We start from the raw sequence: 17,149 nt of genomic DNA on the forward strand, positions 1-17,149 counted from the left end.
CTCTGTGGAGGCGCTCACAGCCCAGTGAGGAGAGCGGAGACCACGAACCCGCAGTCACTGGAGAGCGACACGAGGCCTGTGCTGGGGGCGACCTCCAGGAGCCCAGGGCCTGTGTGATCGGGAGCAGAAAATTGCTACCCAGAGAGGGAAATCCAGTGCTGCCACAGGACTCCTCTTGAACAGATGGAATCTGGAAATAAAACCGCCACCTCTCAGATATGGAAACCGATTTAGACACAGGCCTGGCCGGCTCCATACCCAGATCAAAAATGTAGATGTGACTTAGAACAGTGTTGGTGGGATATCCAGAGCATTCCGTGTCTGTATGTGTATGTGTGTAATCTTTTTCCTTTTGGCCCTTTGGTCCTTTCTGCCCTGTCACAGGCTGTTTGGGCCACTGAGCAGCATTCACCAGGGTGGGTTTTCCTCTTCAGATTTGTTTTGCTTTGCTTCGCTGCCCTGTTGGAGACCTTTCACCTCCCATTGCCCCCACCCCAGCCAGGCCAATAGGAACGAACAGCACGGTGCTGGGCTCCAGCCCCAGAAGGGGTTGCAGGGCTCCCGGGAGTGTTGCCGCTGCTTACATAGAGCCTAGAGCCGCAGAGCTGCAGCCAGGCCTCCCTCCTCCTGGAGCTGCGCTGGAGCTGCTCTGTTCTCCTTGGTAACATGTGATTAGCATGTTCTGCGTGACAATGAGAAGCCTAAGCTGCATATCAATTGCTGGGACTCTGGAATGCAGCTGCCTTTTCAATTTTCCTTTGTATGGCTTGACTCAGCTGCTCCAGTGTATACCTAGGAGCAAATCCTTGGATGCTGTTGCTAGCACATCCTTAAGACATCTTATTTTCTTTATTTCACCATTGACTTTATACTTGAAAAAGTTTTATTTATTTTATTTTTTAAAAGATTTTATTTATTTTATTTATTTAGAGGAAAGCAGAGACACGGGCAGAGGGAGAAGCAGGCTCCATGCAGGGAGCCAGGCGTGGGACTTGATCCTGGATCTCCAGGATCACGCCCCGGGCTGAAGGCAGCGCTAAACTACTGAGCCACCCAGGCTGTCCTGCCAAAAAGTTTTTTTTTTTAATGGGGGCATATGCATACACAGAGACCAGCAGATACACATCAAAGACATGCAGAGCATAGACATGCAGCATACGCGGTGCACACATACATACACACAGGTACTGCGTCGTCACTTGGAACCTATTAGAAACAGATCAGAACATGACCCTTGCAGGACCCCAGATTCCCACTTGTGGTCCTCCTTGTGACCCTGATTTCCTCACTGGGGTAATAAAAACCAATTAGTGGTTTTATGGCTTTGGCTTTGTAAGTTTGGTGGCTGGGAAAAGGAAAGAAAAAATAAGGGGATGGAAACAAACGTGTCGCAGAAAGTGCTGTGCTAATGTAAATCTAACTGGAGTGCGGCATCAAGGTGGAGCACAGTGAACTCCATTCTAGAACAAGGAGAGACTGAGCAGTGTGCACACCTCCCTGAGGGAACTTAGTGCCCTGCGGTCCTGCAAAGATGCCCCATCAGGAAGACAGGAAGGAGCCCGTGGGACCTTCTACCTGAGAGAAGCCGGGACCTACCCCTTGGGCAGACTCTGCGGCCGGTCTTTTGCTCCAAGCCCTCCTTTCACATATGTGAGTTCTCTTCTGTTTCTGGGCAGATCTCAGCACATCCTGCCTAAAACTCTGCAAATAGAGCTCTTTTTTAGTTAACATATTAAATGTGCATCCAGATGGCCAAAAGCACTTAGAGTTAAGCAATAAATTATAGCTAATTTAATTATCTGTTTCTATGAGGTGGTGGATATTTTCGAAATAAGTGGTACCAGGTGCCCTCGTGAGGATCTGTGGATACTGTATTTCAAGCGTTTTGTAGGAGAGGAGAAAACATTCAAGCGTGGCTCAGCTCTTTGAACTGAAGTATTGGGGAGGCACTTGTGAATGGTCATGAATGAGGTTTTACAGTCTTACAAGGCACAGTGGCCATTCCGTCACAGCAGGACAAAGCTGTTACTGCGAGGTGGAGGTGGGACACCGGAGCCCTGAGTTCTGCTTCTCAGAATGCGTTGTCAGCGTGTTTAATAGCCATTCAGTAACCACATGGCTGCTTGACTGTGTTCTCTAAGCATCCATTGTTATGTTCAGGTTATTTTGAAAACTTCTAGTTTCTCTTAGTGTGCACCTGATACATATTTTTTTTTTCTTAAATGCCTAGCTTCCTGGAATGGGGTTAATATTTTAAGTTCTTATACTTGGCCATTTTGCCACCATGTGTTTCCTAAGCTGAGGCAGTGTGTTCAGCATCTTAGAAGCAGAAACCAAAGCTGCCTTCTCTCTGGGTCCCGCTGGGACTGGAACTCCCCTGCCCTCCCCCAGATACGGAGGGCTTCCAGCTTCTAGGTGGGGCAGGGTCCAGCTCTGTGTGGCCCAGGGTGGGGGGCTGGGCCCCAGCTGGCTGACAGTGGGGAAAGGGAAGGGAACTGGGTATGGTCTGGGTTCTGCTCTCCAGCATCCCCTGAACCCAGAGGGGCCCATTCTTCTGAGGACATGATCAGAGGGACATGCACAGGGCAGTGCACCTGCAGGCCAGCAACCTGGGTGGGCTTGGGACATCTGTAGCACCCAGGCCTGGCATCACTATGTCCCAGGACACAGGCATGCTCCTGGGTCTCAAAGAGGATACTGGAATGAGGCTCCTTCCCTAGTGTTGGGGGGGGGGGGAGCTTTATCTCTCATGGGTGCTGGTGCTCCACCTGCTGGTTCTCTGGTTGCCGCCCATCTTAGAGTTCCCTTTAGCAACTGCACAGTTGTCTCCCAGTGCAAAACTGCCCCTTCCTGAACAGAAGATTCCATCAGAAGCTCATTTTAGGACTTTGTCAGGTCAGGTGGAACCGTGGGTTGGCAAAGGCATGGCCTGCTGCTTTATTGCAAGTTTGGTACTTGTTAGCTCCTGAGCGTTGGCTATAGCACAGATAACCACACGCATGAGCACGCCTGTGGGAGTGTTTTGTGGGGACCTTTCTGTGTCTGTGTCTGTGCATATTAAATACTTGCATATGTGCATAAAAAGTGAACATAGAACTAGAAACAGAACAGTATGGAAAGATCAGTGAACCACTGGCAGTGCCTGAAAGTCTTTGTTTTTCTCATTTTTAATAATATGCTACTGATTTTAAAGGTTTGATCAATAAGTGGATTTGTAGGGACGCCTGTGCGGCTCAACGGTTGAGCGTCTGCCTTCGGCACAGGGCGTGATCCTGGAGTCCCACATCAGGGTGCCTGCATGGAGCCTGCTCCTCCCTCCGCCTGTGTCTCTGCCTCTCTGTCTCTGTGTCTCTCATGAATAAATGAAATCTTTAAAAAAAGAAAAAAGTGGATTTGTAGCTCATGTTAGAAGGGTCTATCTCTTTGCATATGGCAATTTTCCAACATAAGCCACATAAAAATACTGTTGCAACACAAAATAAGTATTTTTGAATATAGCCATATGAGAATTTTCACCAACATTGTTTTTGTTTTGTTTTGTTTTTAAAGATTTTATTTATTTATGAGAGATACACAGAGAGGAGAGAGAGAGAGGCAGAGGGAGAAGCAGGCTCCATGCAGGGAGCCCGATGTGGGACTTGATCCTGGGTCTCCAGGATCAGGCCCTGGACTGAAGGCAGTGCTAAACCGCTGAGCCACCCGGGCTGCCCACCAACATTGTTTTTAAAAATCTTTGTGTAAGTTTTTTTGCCCCAGAATGCAACTTGCATGTACATGTATGTGTGTGTATATCTTACATGTGTGCATGTGTTTTTAATACTTCCCGTCCTGTGATATGACATGCCAACATACAACCTGATGTTGTCCACTGGCTGTTTGGATTGGGTATCTTGCATTACAAATTGCAGTGGAGACGGGTGTCAGAAAACGTATATCGATTTAATTCCTTAAACTAATTTAAGAAGGTTATCAAGATCTGGTTCTAGTCCTGTTTGCAGAAAAGATGTTACTTGGAATCATTTGCTCATTTTTATACTTTCTTCCTCTAGACAAGCAGATGCCCAGTGTCCAGAAGACAGTACAACAGCACAGCAGGACTTCCAGAAGCCATCCCAGCCCCCTAAGCCATCTCCCGCCTGGGAAGCTCCAAAGGTGCCCCAGGAGGCCCGCAGCCGAGCGGGGACTCTACCTCGAGATTACAGATACCCAGAGGAGACGCTCCGCCCAGGACCACAAGTACAGAGTGCCCCCTCAGCCCTCCACACTCGAGGGCAGGACCCAAGGCCTGTGAACACTACACCACTCACCAAGAAGCCAGCCCCACAGAGGCCGCCACCGCCCAAACGTGAACCCAGGCCATTCAGGGGCCTGGCTGGTGGCACACCTGTGGCCACTCACCTAGGAGCCCCCAGCAAGTCCCTTCCACCACCGTCCCCAGAGGCCCTGGAGGCGTGTGTGGACCGCTTGTCTCTCTCCCACATCCCCTGTGCCTCGGTGGAGAAGCTGAGCAGCACCCAGCCTGAAGACAGTTTGAGGGCCGCTGGTGAGCACAGCAGGCAACATGTAGATGAGCACACAGCCTGTCCTAAGCGTGAAGCCCTGCTCCCCTCCAGATTCCGGCCCCTGCACATGTCCACCATGGAGACCTCACGCTCACCTTCTCCTCAGTTCGCTCCCCAGAAGCTGACAGACAAACCTCCCCTGCTCATCCAGGATGAGAATTCCACAAGGTACCACACTGGGACGGTGGCCCTGTGCCCTTCCCCTTTCATGAGCTCCGGCGGGAGGTTTTTGGTGTGTCTTTCCTGGGTGGTATCCGATGGGTACCTTGCTTCAGCTCCACACAGTGGATTTTCACTTGCTCCTGGGGACTAAGTCCGGGGTGGGGAGAGAATCCACAGTTCTAGTGGTCAGTTGGATTTTGAACTTGGTGGAGGGCTGTTCTGTTCACAGGAGCAAGGGGGATGTGATGGAGGTGGTGACTATCCCCTGTCCCTTTCACCCAGGGCCAGCATTTAGATACGCAGCACCCACAGGCATCTGTGCACAAGGGCTATGTTTTCCCCAAGCACCTGTTTGTAATCAGAATCCATTTTATTTTATTTTATTTTATTTTATTTTATTTTATTTTTTTATTTTATTTTACTTTTTAAAGACTTTATTTATTTATTCATGAGAGACACACCGAGAGAGAGAGAGAGAGAGAGAGAGAGAGAGAGAGAGAGAGAGAGAGCAGAAGCAGGCTCCATGCAGGGAGCCCAATGTGGGACTCAATCCCAGGACTCCAGGATCACGCCCTGGGCCTAAGGCAGGCTCTAACCCACTGAGCCATCCAGGGATCCCCAGAATCCATTTTAAACTAAGCATGAGACCTGCAGGAGAAATTGATGTTTTTCATAATGTCCAGTATTTCCACTCTGTTTATTTTTTTCTTTCTTCTTCTTTTTTTTAAAGATTTTCTTTATTTGTATGAGAGAGAGGGAGCATAGGGTAGAAAGGGGCAGAGGGAGGGGGAGAAAGAGAGAGAGTCTCAAGCAGACTCCGTGATGAGCATAGAGCCCAACTCGGGGGTCAGTGCCAGGACCCTGAGATCTTGACCTGAGCTGAAACCCCAAGAGTCAGCCATTTAACCAATTATGCCACCCAGGCACCCCTCCACACTGGTTTTGTTGTTTTTTTTATTGCATTTTTATTTATTTTATTAAAAGATTTTTATTTAATTATTAGAGCAAGAGCATAAGCAGGGGGAGCAGCAGAGGATGAGGAAGAAGCAGACTCTGCTGAGCAGGGAGCCTGATGCAGGGCTTGATCCCAGGAGCTGAGGGCAGATGCTCAATCGATGAGCCACCCAGGCGCCCCCACGCTGTTCTTTACCTTATGTGAAGAGCCAAGCTGGTACACACCTTTAGTTAGAGCAGATGAAACATGTGTTATATTGCATGGTGCTGCTGTTAGAAGTGCAAGCATGGGATTGTCTATCGTGCCCATTGAGACAGTGATAAGTGTCATCCAACAGGGACTGGCCAGTCAAGAGCACTGACTGTTTACTTTTTTCCTCCTCCCTGAGTGCCTTTGAAGAGCTGAGAAATGGAAGAGGTGGAGAATTTTCCTCTTGCTCTCTAGACCGGTGCTTCTCAGCCTGGGGGAAGGCAGTTTCAGTTTCACCTCCAGGGACATCGGGCTTTGTGGAGATGTTTTAGATGTCACAGAAGAGGGAGTGTTGCTCCCGGCATCTAGTGGGCAGAGGCCAGGGAGGCTGCTCAGCCTCCTGCAGTCCCCAGGTCAGTCCCGCAGCAAGGAATTCTCTGGTCCCGGATGTCCTGTGCTGTCAGTCACACGTGGCCATGTGAATGTAAGTTAGTGAAACATAAAATAAATCCTGCGGCTCACTTGTACCACAGGTGGCTAGTGGCACAGATACTGTTCACTTCCATCATTCCCAGAAAGTTCTGTTGGACCTTCCTATTCTAGAGTCTCAAGCTGCAGTGTGGATATCAGCTAAACATCCCTCCGGTGGGAGGTAACATTGTAAGTTGTGAAAGGAAGGAAAAGCACTGACATGGTTGTGGTAGGTCAAGTGTGCGATGCTCTTGCCAGGAAGCCAACAGAGGCCACTCAGGTCTGGACGCCAGCGTGAGCAGCATGGGCTCCCCCAAGAACACACCTGCGTGCTCCCGCCGTGCTCGTGAGCCATGGCTCTAGAACTAGGGAGTGGGTTTCATCTCTTCTCACCTGAAGCAAGTGTGGATGTTCTCCGTGTGCCTTTGCTGAGCTCGAGAGAGATTTCAGTGAGCAGCGATGATACTTATTGGAGATACTGAGGGCAGAGAGTCTTTGGGGACCCGTATTACCTGGTTTTCCCACCACATCACTTGGGCCATGTCCCTGGTGGTAGAAGTGCTCATTCTCCTCTGTCTCTCTCCCTCTCTCTTTCATGATTAAATAAATTTAAAAAAAAAGGGGGGGGGGGCAGCCCAGGTGGCTCAGCAGTTTAGTGCTGCCCTCAGCCTAGGGTGTGATCCTGGAGACCTAGGATCGAGTCCCACGTTGGACTGCCTGCATGGGGCCTGCTTCTCCTCTCTCTCTCTTTCTTTCATGATTAAATAAATTTTTTAAAAATCTTAAAAAAAAAAAAAAAAGTCCTCAGCTAGATTCTGGTCGGATTCTGGACCCATTGCCAAATTTGCCCTCCCTGTTCTGCCCTAGAAGTGCGGTGAGGCAGATGGTGGCTGTGCCACCTTCGAAAAGTTCCTCCCCAGGAGATCGCCCGTAGTGCTCTGAATTACTCCCCGTTCGCCCGGGTGTTGCCTGCCGCTGCACCGTGGTGCGAGAGCGTGGAATCCCAGGGCCCCACGGGCCCGGCCCTGCTGTGTGTCCACACTCCCCCCACCGACAGTCGGTAAGGAAAGCGTGCCTGGGCCTGGCCTTCCTCCCCTGCCTGTCGTTTGAGCTCAGCTCCAATATACTGTTCTTGCCTGGCCCTCTGCGGACTTTAATTTCCCAAGTACGAGCTGCTCCCCTTCTCTCCTTCTCTGGTCTCCCCTTCTTCCAGTTACCCCTGGATCATGGTGCGCGTGTGCCGGCTGCCTGCTGGAGCTCGGGCCAGGGTGCAGGGCAGACTCCCGCCTTCGCTCACCTTTTGAGCAATTCCTGCGTGCCAGGTGCTGAGAGCTGTAGCCGGAATGCAGAGCAAAGGAGGTGCATGCTGCTGCCCTCCTCACTCAGGAATTCCAGAACAGGCATTCATGCCCAAAAAGGGGGCGGGGGCATCAACTCCTGTCCTAAATCTAGGTAGCTTACTTTTTTTTTTTTTTTTTAAGATTTTATTTATGACACACACGCAGAGAAAGAGAGGCAGAGCCACAGGCAGAGGGAGAAGCAGGCCCCATGCAGGGAGCCTGATGTGGGACTCGATCCCGGGTCTCCAGGATCAGGCCCTGGGCTGAAGGCAGCGCTAAACTGCTGGGCCACCCGGGCGGCCCTGGATTAGGAATTGATACAATCCAGTTGTGGTAAGGTCTCATCTGCTGTGTTTTGCCCCTGATTTTGAAGTAAACATTCATCCAACTTTTCCGGTGTAGAAGTCTGGACACTTTTCTAGAGGAGAGAGCATTTATGCTTAGAAAGGACCAGGAAGAGATGCTTTGTTGGAAAGTATATGTTGGTGTGTGAAGGACTTGTTCTCGTTGCGTTCTTTTTTCCATGTCTTCCTGCCCTGGAAATCATTTCTCCACAAGTGCGGGAAAATAAATACGGGCAGACTTAGAAGTCAGTAATAGAGCCTGGCTGGCTCAGTTGGGAGATCATGGGATTCTTTTTTTTTTTTTTTTTTTTTTTAATTCATGAAAGACACAGAGAGGTAAAGACATAGGCAGAGAGAGAAGCAGGCTCCACACAGGGAGCCAGATGTGGGACTCGATCCAGGGACTCCAGGATCGTGCCCTGGGCTGAAGGCAGACGCTCAACCTCTGAGCCACCCAGGTGTCCCAGATCATGGGATTCTTGATCTCAGGGTAATGAGTTCAAGCCCCACACTGGGTGTACAGCTGACTTAAAAAAAAAAAAAAATCAGGGTGCCTGGGTGGCTCAGTCACTAAAGTGTCTGCCTTTCACTCAGGTGATGATCCTGGGGTCCTCGGATTGAGCCCCATGTTGGACTCCTTGCTTAGAGGGGAGTCTGCTTCTCCCTCTTTCTCCCTCTGCTCCAACCCCTGCCCCATTCTCTCTCTCTCTCTCCAATAAATAAAATCTTAAAAAAAAAAAGAAATAAGTAATAGGTGGTCCAGGTTTCTAAGTGTGGAATGAAAGGAATGAAGAAGGGTTCTTGTTTCTCTGTCTTTGCTTAAATAAAATGCCAAAAGTTTCCTTCTGAAGTTTAGCACATCTAAATGGTATTTTCCACCAAGCTGGCCTTTTAAAATTTCTTCACAAAGAAGGCATTGGGGGGGGGGGACTGTACGTGAATACTTAGATAAAACACCTAGTAATTTCTACTGGAGGAGAGAAGACAATATGAAATTATTTTAGCCTGTACACTGCAGTAAACGGGAAAAAACACACTGTGTTCCCAGCCACCAGTTAAAGGGCAGGAGGTGGGGGGGGGGAGCATTTAATATAGAGCACTGGAACGTTCCTTGTGCTATGCAGAATTTGGTCTGTTAGCATCACACTGTAGAGTGATTTTTTTTTTTAAGATTTTACTTATTTATTCATGAGAGACAGAGAGGGAGGCAAAGACACAGGCAGAGGGAGAAGCAGACTCCACACAGGGAGCCCGACGTGGGACTCGATCCCAGGACCCCGGGATCATGCCCTGAGCCAAAGGCAGATGCTCCTGTAGAAGTGATGTTAGGCCCACTAAATTAGAAACAAGTTTGGAGTTTTGGCTTTGTGGTTTCACTTGTTTTTTCCTTCACTTCTGGGCACCAGCAGGTGGCTCTCTTTATCTAATCGGTCCTTTAAAAGTACTTGAAACGGAGGGCACCTGCGTGGCTCAATCGGTGAAGTGTCTACCTTCTGCTCAGGTCACAATCCCTGGGTCCTGGCATCAAGTCTTGCATCAGGCTCCCTGTTCAGCGGGGAGTCTACTTCGCCCTCTGCCCTCTGCCCCTACCTCTGCGTGCCTCTCTGCCTACTTATTCTCTCCATCTGTGTCAAATAAATGAAATCTTTATTTTTTTTTATTTTTTTTTAATTTTTATTTATTTATGATAGTCACACAGAGAGAGAGGCAGAGACACAGGCAGAGGGAGAAGCAGGTTCCATGCACCGGAAGCCCGACGTGGGATTCGATCCCGGGTCTCCAGGATCGCGCCCTGGGCCAAAGGCAGGCGCTAAACCGCTGTGCCACCCAGGGATCCCTAAATGAAATCTTTAAAAAAATTTTAAATACTTGAAACAGATTTTTGTCCCAGTGGCCCTGGTCCACAAGGTCCCTGGGGTGCAGTCCAACGAGGTATAGCTGAGGGCATCCACAGTGTGCAGGGTTCCTGGATGAAGCCCCATCACACTGACCAGTTCTGTGTTCTCTCTCTCCTGTGGGGTGCACCCCAGCTACTCTCACTGGGAAATGTTTTTTATTAATCTTTCTTTCTTTCTTTTGAAGCAAAGTATGTGTGAGCAGGATTGAGGAGGGGGAGAGGGAGAGAGGGAATGTTAAGCAGACTCCACACCCAGTGCAGGGCTCCATGTGGGGCTCAATCTCACAACCCTGAGACCAAGACCTGAATGAGCTGCCACCACCACCACCACCCCCCTTTTTTTTTTACAGGAAAAGTGTGTCCTTAGTGAATCACTTAAATACTAATGAAAGCAAAGTGTCCTGTCTTTGCCGCCAGATCCATATGTGGCTGGTGTGAAAAGGCGTGTGAAGCGTGGCTGGCAGTGCTGAGTGGAGGCAGGCAGGTGGAGGGTGACACCCAGGGCACACACCACAGGAGGAAGCTTCAGATTGGGGCCGGGGGATGGGTGGAGCTCATTGTCTACTCAAAACACGACCACTCTTTCTAGAAATCTTCCCGTGGCCCAGACCCACGCAGGCCCCCGTGGGTGTGCGCCAGCCCTGCTTTGAGCATTACAGAAGGCTGTGAGGATAGTTCGTGAAAGAATCCTCTTAAGTGTTGCAGGCTTCCCAACCAAACAAAGCATAACTAAGTAGAAAATGTAACTTGTTAGCATTTGCACTATTATCAGCAAGAAAATGAGTTTTAAACCATTGCCTCTCAGTGAGCCCAGGGATACACCCTTAGGCTTCTCTAGGTAGGTGGGTGTGGGGGTGACTTTGAAAATGGAATCTGGGTCCGGAAACAGGGCCTCTTCCACCTCCATTCCCTGTCCTGGGCCGTGTGATCCTAGAGGCTCCTTCCAGCACGTTCTCCAGCTGTCCAGGGAGGCGAGGGACCAGCCGATTGCCATCCCTGGTAGCACCCTGTGCGGGGCTCACTGTGTGTTTTCAGCAGATGGCTCTTCCTTCTCTTCCCAGAATTGAGCGGGTGATCGATAACAATACCACGGTGAAGATGGTGCCCATCAAGATTGTGCACTCGGAGAGCCAGCCTGAGAAGGAGAGCCGCCAGGGCCTGGCCCGCACCGCCGAGCTGCCCGCGCTGCCCAGCGGGCTGGAGAGAGACCAGATCAAGACGCTCAGCACGTCGGAGCAGTCCTACTCACGCTTCTGCGTGTACAGCCGCCAGGGCACTGAGCCCGAGCCGCAGCCGCCCAGCACCCCAGTGCCCCCCACCAAGGACAGCGGGGCCTCTCCTTCGGGGCTCAGCTACGTGAAGGCCAAAGAGAGGACAGCTGAAGACCTCAAGTCAGAAGAGCTGGCCCGGGAGATTGTGGGGAAGGATAAGTCCCTGGCCGATATCCTGGACCCCAGTGTGAAGATCAGAACCACCATGGACCTGATGGAGGGGATCTTCCCCAAAGACGAGCACCTCCTGGAGGAAGCCCAGCAGCGGAGGAAGCTGCTCCCCAAAATCCCCTCTCCTAAAACCACAGAGGAGAAGTAAGTACACGTGTCTTCAGTTCTGCAGCTTGCCCGTGCGTGCTTCTGCCCTCTTAGGCTTAAAAGGGCAAGAGGCTTATCTGTAGATTTCTTTTCATGATAACTTTTGCGGGGAAGATTTCCATAAGCCCTGCCCGGTGCTTTCTGGCACATTTTGGTTGTTTTGTGACCCTCCCAAAGGAGCCACTAAGGCCCCTTCCTGGGGTTGCCAGCTTTGGGGCCTGGCAAAGATGTGAAAACACCACAGCTCCAGTGCTGTCTTGGCTCAAGGCCACTGTGATTCGGAGTGATGCCCACAGGCTCCTTTCTCAGAAGACAGCGCTTCTTAGCTGGGACATCGTGTCCCTCCAGGGGACAGCTGGCGATTTTCTGATGCGTTTTTAGTTGTCATATCTGGGAGGTAGTCCTGGCATCCTGTGGGAGGAGACCAGGGAGGCTGTCAACACATTTGAAGCACTCAGCCTCAAATGTTAATAATAAAGATTGATGATGATGATGATGATGGAGGATTTCTGTTCCTGGTGATGGAGCGCAGTGAGTGGATTACGTGGCCGCTGGTTTGGTAGGCATGTCCTTTGCAGACTGTCTCATTCACAGCTGCCCACACCAGTGTGTGTGTGGTTATGTCTGTCCTGCTTGTGTACGTCCTGTCCATCAGCACCCTTACCTGACAATATGTGAGAGTGCCGGTGAAATGCAGCACAGAAGTACAAAGGGAGCGGACATGGCTGCAAGTAAAAAGGAGCATATTGCACTTGGGGTCCCATGGCCCCACTTACACAGAACTGTGCACATCTAGTCCTTGTAGATGTGAGGCTTCTGGCGAAAACCATCCCTCTGCTCTCTTCCCTCCTGCGGGGAGATTTTTAGACATCTCTGCTTATTTGACTTTTTCCCCTTTTTAAAAAGCTGCATTCTGTAGACTTTAGGAGTGTCCATTTGGCAAATATTTTCTAGTTGTAACATTGTCACCTACTCCCCTGCCCCCTTTGGCTGTCTCATGCCCCTGGCTGTCGTCTTTTGGTTAGCACCACTGTTAGCATGTCACAGGGCAGGCTGTGGGTTGGAAGGGGGCCTCTGTACCTATCGTCTCAGCTGATTGAAGTGCTGAGTTTTTCCCCAGGAAAGAGGAGCCAAGCGTGCCAGTGGCCTTGTCCCTTGCTACCAGTTCCACCTATTACAGTACATCGGCCCCCAAGGCTGAGTTGCTGATTAAGATGAAGGACCTACAGCAACAGCAGGAGCCAGAAGAGGATTCGGGGAGCGACTTGGACCATGACTTATCGGTGAAGAAGGTAGGAAAGCCCACTGTCAATGACTGCACGTTCATAGGTAGGCAGGGGGAGCTCGAGCTCGTATCTCTGCTCCCAGCGTGGGCCCTGCTCCACATGTCCAGGGGCATGTGCATTTAGCCTTTGTGCAGGATGATGATGTTTGGGGCAATAGCGTTAAGTCCTTTGTAGTTAAGCCTACTATTCCAAAACTGGGCCTTTTCCTGATTTGCCATCTTTGTATAATGAGATCCAAGGTCAGGGGATCCCTGGGTAGCGCAGCAGTTTGGTGCCTGCCTTTGCCCCAGGGCGCGATCCTGGAGACCCGGGATCGAATCCCACGTCGGGCTCCCGCTGCATGGAGCCTGCTTCTCCCTCTGCCTCTCTCTCTCTCTCTCTCTGTGACTATCATAAATAAATTTAAAAAAAAAATTTTTTTTAAATAAATAAGATCCAAGGTCATATTAAGTGGGTACTAGTCTCATTCAAACTTCAACTTGATATGACCCTTGTATCCCATTTAATTTTTTTAAGATTTATTTATTTATTCATTCATTCATTCATTCATTCTTGATAGACATAGAAAGAGAGAGAGGCAGAGACACACAGGAGGAGGGCGAAGCAGGCTCCATGCCTGGAGCCCGACACGGGACTCGATCCCAGGACCCCAGGATCATGCCCTGGGCCAAAGGCAGGCGCCAAACCGCTGAGCCACCCAGGGATTCCCTTGTATCCCATTTAAAATCTAGGGACTTGGGGCGCCTGGGTGACTGTCAGTGAAACATCTGCCTTCAGCTCAGGTCATGATCTCAGGGTTCTGGGATGGGAGTCCTGCAACAGGCTCCCTGCTCAGCGGGGAGCCTGGTTCTCCCTCTGCCCCTCCCCCATGTTCATCCTCTTGCTTTCTCTTTCTCTCTCTCTCTCTCTCTCTCAAATAAATAAAATCTTTTAAAAAAATAAGTAAAAATAAAATCTAGGGACTTAATTGTGTGCCCTCCACCAAGTCACATGTTCTCTTTGAATATCAAGTTCCAGTACCTGTAACCAGATGATCATAATCCCAACAGTGGTTATAAAGTGCTTTGTCAACCAAAAAGCATCATTTGTTAACTCAAAGAACTCCTTAGGCATTTGGGGGCATAACAGGAGACAAAACAGAATAGAGCCCTCCCTGACCCGAGGGGAAGCGTGTGTTCAGCCAACATAAAAACACCCGTACAATACAGGGTCAGCACGCTATGGACTGTGAGCCAAATGTGGCCCACCACCTGCTTTTGTAAATATTGAAATACAGCCACATAGATCCATTTCTGTATGCTCTCTGGTGGCTTTCACACCACAGCAGCAGAGGTGAGTGTTTGCACCTGACCGTGTGGCCTGTAAAGTCAAAAATCTTTACTGTCCGGCCCTTTATGGAAAGACTTTGCCAGCCCTTAACATAGTACATTGGATGGTAAGAGAATGAAAACAGAGTGAGGAGTGGAGTGAAACAAAGGAATGTGATTACAGAAAGGGCCCCAATGAGCTGATTACCAAACGGTGACCTGGGGTGCTGTGTGAGGGGTAAGCCCTGAGGGTGCTTAGGGGTGCTGTGGGGACAGGGACCAGCCCGTGCTAAGGTCCTGACGTAGGAGCCTCACAATGTGTTGAAGAAGCAGCAGGGGCCAGGGGCTGGAGCTGTGTGGAAGAGGAATGGAGCATTGGAGATGAAGTCAGAATGAGGTCGGGGACCAGTGAGTAGTCATGAGGTCATAGTAGGGACAGAATTACCGCTATCTGTGTCAGTGTCATCACTACTATGTTAGCTTGAAACCTTCATGATGTGTCAGCACGCCAGATCTGTGCCAGCTAGGTGCTGCTCACCTGTTTTTTTTTAATAGGAAACCCTCAGCATTAAAGGAATGAAGAAATTGCCAAAGAAGGTCTGTCCCGGAGGACACCACATACTGTTTATTCCCAGGGCCTGGAGCCGGTTTAAATGCTACCAGGAAGACAAAAAGAGGGAACCAGCATTTTGTGAATGTTTTCATATGCTTAGTACTTTGGAAAAGAGCTTTCATTAAAAAATACTTTTTTTTTTTTAACAAAAATCTTTGCAAAAAATTATGCTGGTCATTAGTGGTTTAAAAATGCCACTGGTTGATTTCAGATATAATAGAAGAAATACCGTGACTCGTGCTGAAACGAAAATTACTTTCAGTGTTTTGGGAAACAGTACCTTTTTTTTTTTTTTTTTTTTTTAGATTTTATTTATTCATGAGAGAGGCAGAGACACAGGCAGAGGGAGAAGCAGGCTCTATGCAGGGAGCCTGACGCGGGACTCGATCCCGAGTCTCCAGGGTCAGGCCCTGGGCTGCAGGTGGCACTAAACAGCTGAGCCACCCGGGCTGCCCAACAGTAGCTTTTTGATTCAAGGAATCGAAGGAAATGATTAGCATTTTGGTCCTGGGACTTCTAGAGGCCTTGTGTCTGGCTTAGGGTTGCATTTTTTTGTTTCTTTATTTGTTTGTTTGTTTGTTTAATAAAGAATCAAAAATGTTTACTTATTCTCATAAAAGTAGAAGAAATGTACATTGGTACATTTTGGTACATTTCTAATTCCATCCTCACCCTAGATATAGGTGACTGTGCTCTTCCCAACATGCCCTTGTTTCTCCTGCTGTAATGAATTTGGGGCACAGCATGCCCTATGTGGCACTTTCTTTCTTTCTTTCTTTTTTTTTTAAGATTTTATTTATTCATGAGAAACAGAGAAAGGCAGAGACACAGGCAGAGGGAGAAGCAGGCTCCATGCAGGGAGCCCGACGGGGACTCGATCCTGGGACTCCAGGGTCAGGCCCTGGGCTGAAGGCGGCGCTAAACCACTGAGCCACCCGGGCTGTTATGTGGCACTTTCTTGTTTTGCTTTTGGGAGGCACGAGATGCTGGGCCACCACCTCCTTTCCTGTGGCTGCTTCGGGATTGAGAGGAGTCCCTCTGAATTGAATTTACTGCCTGACAGCCTGCCCCCGCCCCACCCTCCATGATTAAGCTCTTAAGCCGACCGACACATTTTGTTCAAAATGCACCTGTTGAACAATTTCACCATAAATGGCAAATGCTATAAATCACAGTTCTGTGCAGTGTCAGTGACTCAGGAATCCTGGTTTTTGGCTTGATTTGACAAAGGCGACTGCTACTCTTCTTCCCACTACCCACAAATACACTGTGCCCTGTGCTTGGGCGAAAGTGTGCACAGGGGCAGAAGAGGAAGTGAGTGCTGTGAAGGTGTACCTGATGGGCCAGGTGTACCTTCTTAGACACCGTGGGATTTGGGGTCTAGAACAGCAAGTGTACCAGACATTCCACGTTGACCTGGGCTGTCATGATCACAGTTATCGCTGCGTGCTCACGTTGCTGAATCGAGTGACCCCATGCCCTAGGGGAAGACTAAGGACATAGGCAAGAGAATGAAGGGCCCCGCACAGGGAAGCAGGGAGGGAATTCTGGTGTCTGTTGAAAGCATCACACTGGGAAGGCTGAATGTATTTTTATACCTGGGGCGGCCGAGGCACACTGCTCAGAAGGCGCCCTGGTTGAGGCGTGGGACTCTTCAGGAGAACCAGACCAAACACACTCATTGGTCAAAGTATGGAATCTGGGAGGGTTATGATTTCTCCCTAGAGCCAAGAGGTGGGCAAAGAAGGCCCAGAGAGAAAAGACTTCATTTCCCCCACGGAGTGGGACAGAAGTTAGGTATGTGGGGACCAGCAGAACAGAGGTGAGAGGCAACAGTGCAGCTGCGGCGAGACCCGGGGGCTGGCCTCTGCCACCACTCGCCCTTATAACCCAGGCCTCCCCGAATGCCACGTGCTGCAGAACAGGCGCAGATGAGCTTGCCTGAGGTTCCTCTGTGGTGGGCTAGGCCTCCTGCACCCGGGCTGCTGCTGAGAAGGATTGATGCGTGTGCCTCCTGGGTCAGGCCTTGTCCCAAGATCTTTGCAAGTCCACATCTGTGCTGCTTATAATGGCCCTTTAAGGAAGAAGGGGAGGGTGTTTCTAATAAAAACTTATGTAAGGCATATAAAGGAATCAAAGGAATTTGGGCTCCTTCCAGAACACCCAGTTTCAAGTTAGCTCAGCTGATACTACAGGTTTGAAGGCACATTTTCATGCATTGGCATGAAATGGTTGTTATGGTAATTGCTAAAGAATAATGACGCTGAAGAATTACCAGGAACACTGGCTAGGGCTCCTCATACATCCACAATCCTCTGAATTACTTGAGGTATTCATTCAGCTTAGGGTTGGCTTCAGGCAAGAACTTGGAAAGTTCTCCATCCCTATAATCTGTTTTGTGCTTTTCCATAAGTAATGAATATCTGTAAAAGAG

At 49.6% G+C, this 17,149-nt stretch overlaps 1 protein-coding gene across 4 annotated transcripts in view; it reads left to right on the forward strand.

Annotated features, from left to right (window-relative positions):
* The window catches only part of SHROOM2 (shroom family member 2), a 143,062-nt gene that overhangs the window by 118,175 nt on the left and 7,738 nt on the right, over window positions 1–17,149 (forward strand). For all 4 annotated transcript variants that reach the window (XM_055337509.1, XM_055337508.1, XM_055337510.1 and 1 more), the window contains 3 exons: window positions 4,050–4,730; window positions 10,982–11,506; window positions 12,630–12,801. In XM_055337509.1, coding sequence (XP_055193484.1) covers window positions 4,050–4,730; window positions 10,982–11,506; window positions 12,630–12,801 — 1,378 coding nt within the window. The remainder of the gene's footprint in view (window positions 1–4,049; window positions 4,731–10,981; window positions 11,507–12,629; window positions 12,802–17,149) is intronic.

Source organism: Nyctereutes procyonoides, unplaced genomic scaffold (assembly GCF_905146905.1).
Source record: "Nyctereutes procyonoides isolate TBG_1078 unplaced genomic scaffold, NYPRO_anot_genome, whole genome shotgun sequence".
Classification (NCBI taxonomy): Eukaryota; Metazoa; Chordata; class Mammalia; order Carnivora; family Canidae; genus Nyctereutes; species Nyctereutes procyonoides.